General features: G+C 37.8%; 1 protein-coding gene and 1 pseudogene across 3 annotated transcripts; one reads left to right on the forward strand and one right to left on the reverse strand.

Moving 5' to 3' along the window:
* The first annotated feature begins 152 nt into the window (after positions 1–152).
* On the forward strand, positions 153–5,047 carry LOC131661217 (ABC transporter B family member 19-like; annotated as a pseudogene).
* LOC131661216 (uncharacterized) lies at positions 5,030–6,908 on the reverse strand. Of its 3 annotated transcripts, none has more exons than XM_058930673.1 (7): positions 6,776–6,908; positions 6,584–6,644; positions 5,820–6,487; positions 5,618–5,729; positions 5,363–5,458; positions 5,167–5,281; positions 5,030–5,071 (listed from the first exon to the last, which is right to left on the reverse strand). In XM_058930673.1, exons 1-6 carry the CDS (start codon positions 6,841–6,843, stop codon positions 5,198–5,200), a joined length of 1,089 nt encoding a protein of 362 aa, XP_058786656.1. In that variant the 5' UTR covers positions 6,844–6,908; the 3' UTR covers positions 5,030–5,071; positions 5,167–5,197. The 3 variants fall into 3 exon arrangements, with proteins under 3 accessions (XP_058786656.1, XP_058786657.1, XP_058786655.1); XM_058930674.1 differs by having other exon boundaries at positions 5,030–5,089; XM_058930672.1 differs by having other exon boundaries at positions 5,030–5,281.
* Between the last annotated feature and the right edge of the window lie 651 nt (positions 6,909–7,559).

Consider the following 7,559-nt stretch of genomic DNA (forward strand, 5'->3'; position numbering starts at 1 on the left):
GCCATTCTAGTACAATTTTTTAAGTTGAGCGTAATCTTTTGAACGCATATTCTTCCCACATTACTATCATGGATATAATTGAATACAAATATCACTCATCTATATATACATACAAGTCAATAAAATTAAACTAAACTAAACATTCAGTTTCAATCCCAAAATATTTCACACGTACATAGCAATAGTGTTGCTGCCATATTACTTATTTAACTATAATGGCACCACCGGGTCGACCCAAAAAAGTCGTGCAAATGGAAGAAGAAGATCATGATGAGGTGAAGAAGAACGCGGTGAGAGCTTTGCCTTTCTTTAAACTGTTGAGCTATGCTGACTATGTGGATTGGATTCTTATGGGTTTGGGAACTTTAGGTTCTGTTGTGCATGGCATGGCACTTCCTGTTGGGTATTTGTTGCTAGGAAAAGCTCTTAATGCTTTTGGTAACAATATTCATGACATTGATGCTATGGTTCCCGCTCTTAAAAAGGTACTTAAGTTAACAATGATACTAACAATATTCATATCAGTACACACAAACAAACCTTTAAACATATAGGTTGTTGATGTTGTTGACGTCGATTTTAGGTTGTTCCGTACGTGTGGTACATGGCCATTGCAACATTTCCTGCTGGAGTACTTGGTATTTTTTTCTTTCATGTTTATGACAGAATTTTCATGATCATATATTTAGAAATATGGAATTCTATTCTACAACTCATAAGATGAAAATTTATGCAGAGATTGGTTGTTGGATGTATGCAAGTGAAAGACAGTTATCGCGTCTAAGATTAGCATATCTAAAAGCAGTTCTAAGCCAAGAGATAGGAGCTTTTGATACAGAATTAACAAGTGGAAAAGTCATCACTGGAATAAGCAAGCACATGAGTGTTATACAAGATGCCATAGGTGAAAAGGTAAGCAAACAAATCATTGTAACAGCAAGTTTCATCTTTCTTTTTTATGACTGAACCACCCAAGTGAATTTCTTGCTTACAGCTAGGTCACTTTAGTTCTAGCTGCGCAACTTTCATCGCCGGAATTGTGATAGCCGCTATAGCCTGTTGGGAAGTAGCACTGCTTTGTTTAGTGGTTGTCCCTCTTATTCTCATAATTGGAGCAAGTTACACTAAGAAAATGAACAGGATCTCAACTACCAAATTGTTTTACCATTCTGAAGCAACGTCTATGATAGAACAGGTATACAACATTGATGCATGCATAGTACAATACTATGATTTACAACATGACAAATTGTGAATTTTACACGCATATACACAAGCCAAGTCTTCAATATCAGTAATACTTTTAGTCTAATCTATTGTCATATAGCTGACTATAACAAACTCTATTACTGATATTAATCATATTATGACAGACCATATCACAAATAAAAACCGTATATGCTTTTGTTGGAGAGGGTTTGGCAGTCAAATCCTTCACAGAGAACATGGACAAACAGTATGTCATAAGCAAGGGGGAGGCACTTGTGAAGGGAGTTGGAACAGGAATGTTTCAAACTGTGAGTTTTTGTTCTTGGTCACTGATTATATGGGTTGGAGCCGTTGTTGTCAGAGCCGGGAGAGCAAAGGGAGGGGATATAATAACCGCAGTAATGAGTATTCTTTTCGGCGCCATGTAAGGAAGCAATAAACTTAATGCTAGTTTTAGAATGAAAATAAAGATTAACAGTGTGTAGTAACAAAACTTTCTTTTTGAATTATAGATCTATCACTTATGCAGCACCAGACATGCAAATATTCAATCAGGCAAAAGCTGCGGGATATGAGGTCTTTCAAGTGATTGAAAGAAAGCCACTAATACATAATGAATCAAAAGGGAAGATTCCTACAAAGATTAGCGGTTACATTGAGCTTCGAGATGTTCACTTTTCATACCCGTCACGGCCAGAGAAATCTATCCTTCAAGGACTGTCATTGTCCATACCAGCAGGAAAGACAGTAGCTCTAGTTGGTAGCAGCGGCTGCGGAAAGAGCACTGTCATTTCCCTGATAACTAGGTTTTATGACCCCACTAGAGGTTAGCTTAATTAGTGCATTAGAGTAATAGGAACTGATTTCATGATCTTGAATGCAAATAGCCAAGCCTGATATTGTTCATTACATTTCAGGAGAAATTTTTATTGACAGTCACAATATCAAGGACCTTGATCTGCAGTTTCTTCGAAGTAATATAGGGGCTGTATACCAAGAACCATCACTTTTTACAGGAACGATCAAGGATAACTTGAAACTGGGAAAAATGGACGCAGATGATGAAGAGATTCAAAAGGCAGCAGTGATGTCTAATGCACACTCTTTCATATCACAGCTTCCTAATCAGTACCTAACTGAGGTAAGATACTCAATATAGGATGTCACTTTTGTGGTTAGCTTAATGTTGGCTTGTCTGATTTTGTATTGTTTCTAATAACTTTCATACTTTGTATACATCAATCATATTTTGATGTATTTTCAAACTCGTCTTTTTTCCATTCACATCATTAATCGCCCCATATGTGTGCCTGATATTACAGGTAGGACAAAGGGGTGTTCAAGTATCAGGAGGTCAGAAGCAGAGAATCGCAATTGCAAGAGCCATTCTGAAAAATCCTCCCATTCTTCTGCTTGACGAGGCCACTAGTGCCCTCGATTCAGAGTCGGAAAAGCTGGTTCAAGAAGCACTTGACACAGCTATGGAGGGAAGGACTGTCATCTTGATTGCACACAGGCTTTCAACAGTTGTAAATGCAGATATGATTGCTGTAGTGGAGAATGGACAAATCGTAGAGACAGGAACACACCAGAGCTTGTTAGAGACGAGCAAATTTTATAGTACATTATTCAGCATGCAGAACCTTGAATCAGCTCCTGAACTAAGGTAATTAGCCACTTCATATTCATATTCTAATATTGAACCAATGGCACTCAATGAACAACTCTAACCAGATTTAAATGTTTAATGGATAGAACTACAACTTCCAAGAGTAAAAGTTCCCGCCAAGTAGGCACTATTGATGAAACTAGACCGTTACCGGAGGCACAGAGAGAGGTCCAAAGAGATCTCACAGAGCATTCTGTAGTGGAGGAACAAAACAAGACGAGCGTAAGAGAAGAAAATGTATTTTTCAGAATTTGGTTTGATTTAAAAAAGAAGGAGCTGGTGAAGATTGCTATTGGCTCATTTGCAGCAGCTTTCTCTGGCATCTCAAAGCCGTTTTTCGGTTTCTACATCATCACCATCGGAGTAGCATACTTTGAAGAAGATGCAAAACGAAAAGTTGGAATGTTCTCAGCAATCTTCTCTGGAATAGGGTTGCTTTCATTATTTAGCCACACCTTCCAGCATTACTTCTTTGGAGTGGTTGGAGAAAAGGCCATGGCGAATTTCAGACGTGCATTGTATTCAGGTATTGGATATTTCCCTATTATAATTTCTATATGCTTTAACTCTCTTTCATTGAGGGAAGAAAAAACTCTCGGCATGAGCTAAAAGCCCAAAACGCATCATATCCGTAAAATGCCAGAATGGTTTAACAAACATCAGTTGATAATCATTTAAACTTTTACAGGTGTGCTTCGGAACGAAGTAGGCTGGTTTGACAAACCTGACAACACAGTCGGTTCGTTAACTTCACGCATCATTAGCGATACTTCCATGGTCAAAATCATAATCGCTGACCGCATGTCCGTGATTGTGCAATGTGTTTCCTCCATACTAATAGCAACAGGTGTTAGCATGTATGTCAACTGGAGAATGGGTTTGGTGGCATGGGCTGTGATGCCCTGCCACTTCATAGGTGGTCTCATTCAAGCCAAGTCTGCCAAGGGATTTTCAGGAGACTACTCGGCTACACATTCAGACCTTGTCGCTCTTGCATCTGAGTCCACAACCAACATAAAGACTATAGCATCCTTTTGCCATGAAGAACAAGTATTGAAGAAAGCGAAAACATATCTGGACATTCCGAAGAAAAAGTACAGGAAAGAAAGTATCAAATATGGGATCATCCAAGGCTTCTCCCTTTGCTTGTGGAACATTGCACACGCCGTTGCTTTGTGGTACACTACAATTCTGGTCGACAGACGCCAAGCCTCTTTTGAAAATGGAATAAGAGCATACCAAATATTTTCTCTCACAGTTCCTTCTATCACAGAATTATACACACTGATCCCAACTGTCATCACTGCCATCAATATGCTAACCCCAGCATTCAAAACCCTTGACCGTAAAACCGAAATTGAACCAGATATAGCGGATGATTCACAACCCGAGAGGATTGAAGGAACTGTTGGATTTGAAAATGTAAATTTCAAGTACCCTTTAAGACCTGAAGTCACTGTTCTTGACAATTTCAGTTTGCAAATTGAAGCCGGATCTAAGGTGGCTTTTGTAGGACCGAGTGGCGCTGGAAAATCGTCTGTTTTGGCCCTTTTACTAAGATTTTACGATCCAGTGGAAGGAAAAGTACTAATTGATGGGAAAGACTTGAGGGAATATAATCTAAGATGGCTAAGGACACAAATAGGACTGGTACAACAAGAGCCACTGCTTTTCAACTGCTCAATTAGAGACAATATTTGCTATGGCAATAACGAGGCTTCTGAAAGCGAAATTGTGGAGGTTTCAAGAGAAGCAAATATACATGAATTTGTGAGTAATCTACCAAATGGATATAACACTGTTGTTGGAGAGAAAGGTTGCCAGCTTTCAGGAGGACAAAAGCAAAGAATAGCCATTGCTAGAACCTTACTAAAGAAGCCATCAATATTACTCCTTGATGAAGCAACAAGTGCCCTCGATGCTGAGTCTGAAAGAACTATCGTAAATGCTATTAAAGCAATGAATCTAAAGGAAGCAACTGGTTTGTGTTCAAGAACCACCCAGATCACAATAGCTCATAGACTTTCCACAGTCAAAAACTCGGATACCATAATCGTCATGGAAAAAGGTAGAATCGTAGAGACGGGCTCCCACTCAACTCTAATAGCAGTGGATGCAGGACTTTATTCAAGATTATTCAGACTACAGAGCTTTGACGAAACCTCATAGGTTGATGCTTCTAAAAAACGGTATCTGAAACAATGAAAATCACTACTTGTGTGATTTTACAAAACTACGCTTTTTTCTTAAATTTCTTCTCTGATGTAATTAAATTATAGTCAGAGTACCTTAATGTAACAAAATGCTTTACATGTTTTCCTATAATTCAAAGAAGACACTATCAATTGTCTTGAGCTTTTCCATCTCCTCCTCACTAGCAATTCCGGGATCAACGTAACACAACTGAAATAGAAACAAGATCATCAAGCTTAATAATTTTTTTAATCTAATGCAACTATAAGTTTTTGTTAAGAGAAACAAAACCTGGTATTGTGGCTTCTTCAGTGTATTCCTCCCCTTTCTTATAAGTTTTTGCCATCCAATTTTCTTCTTTAATGATCTTTCAAGAGCAATCGTACTCTATAATGAAAAAAAATATTCTTAGTCTGAAACTTGAAATGGAAGGATGCAAAACTAACAACAGGCTCTGGCGTAACATGGAAAATCTCAAAATCGTTGGAATTAAGAGAGAACAGATATTAACAGCTAAGTATATGGTTGGCAAGGAAGACAAATTACATGAGCAGGATCCAAAACTAGGAGACTGTACGTTTGAACTCCATCCGGTTGATGTTTGGCTTGAACGCCAATGATTGTTCTTGAATGACCATCATGTTGAAAGTACAAGGGCCTTTCCAACAAACAAAGCATTCAAAATTTAAAAAATAAGAAACAAAATTGTTTGTATGGTTAAATATATGTATTTTAAATGTTCCCTCACGTTTTCTCGCTGATCAGAACATGCTGCTGATCGAATTGGATCGTATTTTCATTAGAAAAGTAATTCCACACAAAATCCATGAGAACTTGATAAGCCTCACTTTTGTCAACATTACTGTTATCAACACTTGTTCCTGCGACAGATTGAGATTCCTTAGGACCGAAATCGACTACTCTAGCTCGAAGCGCAAAAGAACGCAAGAGAGCAGCACATTCAGTAGTCCCTATCCATTTTTTCGAACCATAAACAACATGATCAAGTTGAGCAGCTCCCGGGGCATCAAAGCCCTTTTCCCAAGCAACCTCAAGCCATCTCTGCAACGATGGGATATCAGGAACAAACCCCGAACCACCAAACAAAACCTCTCTTGCATCCAGCCTCTGAGCTAGCAAATGAGAGCTAAGCATTTGAATGTTGCGCCATCCACAACCCCATCCAGCATCCTCGGAATCAAGGCTCTGGAAATGATCAACATAACCGGACAAAATGGTTTTCGAATTCTCAGTTTCAGACTCCAAACAGTTTCTCAATAAGGCCATCAAACCCGGTTCAACTTTGTAAAACTCACTACTTGTTTGTAAACCAATCAAACAAGAGATTTTTTCATCCATTTCATGCTCCCCTTTATCTCTACTAGTCTCACCACCATAATAGTTACAATGTTCATTCTGTAAAATATATAATTCTCCATAAAAACATTGCTTTAGAACCACAAGAGGAACCTCTCATGTAGGCATATAGATTAATAGATATTGTGAGAATACCGGTAGAGATTGGAGGGGCTGTTGGGGCAGCTCGGGATCATGAAAATGATCATTGGCGTGCCTGCATGTATGCAGAATCATATTGTTATATCATCATGCTCAATTCATCGATGTGAAATGGTGAAGAAGAAAGAGACAGACATACATACATGCATACATACAAACATACATACACACGCATACCATACATACCATTGAAGTTGAGATGAAGGAACTGGTAAATCACAGAAGGGACACGTGCTCCACGAATCAGGATCCATCTTGTCTTGCTGTCGCACTAACTGTCTTGTTTATTACAAATTGCGAAATATCTACCAAAAGTCGCATTATATTAAAAAATGGCAGTTTAATTTATATGGATCACCCATTAAATGACTAGATTATAAATTGCAAGATATTTACAAAAAGTCACCTTTTATTAAAAAAATGCAATTTAACATGTATGAATTATAAATTGAAAGATATTTACAAAAAGTCACCTTTTATTAAAAAATCATCCGTCTAATATTTAAAATATGATACTTGTATCCGTCTAATACCTTTGCGAATATTCACTCGACATTATCCTTGTGTTTTGAGATATCCACTTATATTTACGGATATCCATAAATATTATTGTGTTCCTGTCAGGAGCCCAATAAACATAAATACTCATTTACAATTATCAGGAAATGAATCTAAGACTAAAGGAACTTTTCATATTTCACTGTATCTCTTTTTAATTCAATCATTGATTTGGGTGTTGATGTACTAACATTGTAGATCCACCTCGTGCAACCTCTCCAAATACCTACACCACCACATCAAGAGTTCATGATCTCCACTCATTTAGAATTTTTGGTCCTAGACAAAATTATGATGTCGTTTATAAGAATCATCATTCGACTCCCGCAAAATTCCATGATCAAATCTCATTCGATTTAAAAACCAGATCCCCGAAGCAATATGAATACACTGAAACGCATCACATATTTGA

Source organism: Vicia villosa, linkage group LG3 (assembly GCF_029867415.1).
Source record: "Vicia villosa cultivar HV-30 ecotype Madison, WI linkage group LG3, Vvil1.0, whole genome shotgun sequence".
Classification (NCBI taxonomy): Eukaryota; Viridiplantae; Streptophyta; class Magnoliopsida; order Fabales; family Fabaceae; genus Vicia; species Vicia villosa.

Bases quoted from the DNA above. Each gene is read 5' to 3' on its own strand.
- LOC131661216 (XM_058930673.1), bottom strand. From the start codon at position 6,843: ATGGATCCTGATTCGTGGAGCACGTGTCCCTTCTGTGATTTACCAGTT. The intron at 6,645-6,775 runs GTATGTATGGTA...GCATACATGCAG, and splicing joins CCTTCATCTCAACTTCAATG to GCACGCCAATGATCATTTTC. The intron at 6,488-6,583 runs GTATTCTCACAA...TATATTTTACAG, and splicing joins AGCCCCTCCAATCTCTACCG to AATGAACATTGTAACTATTA.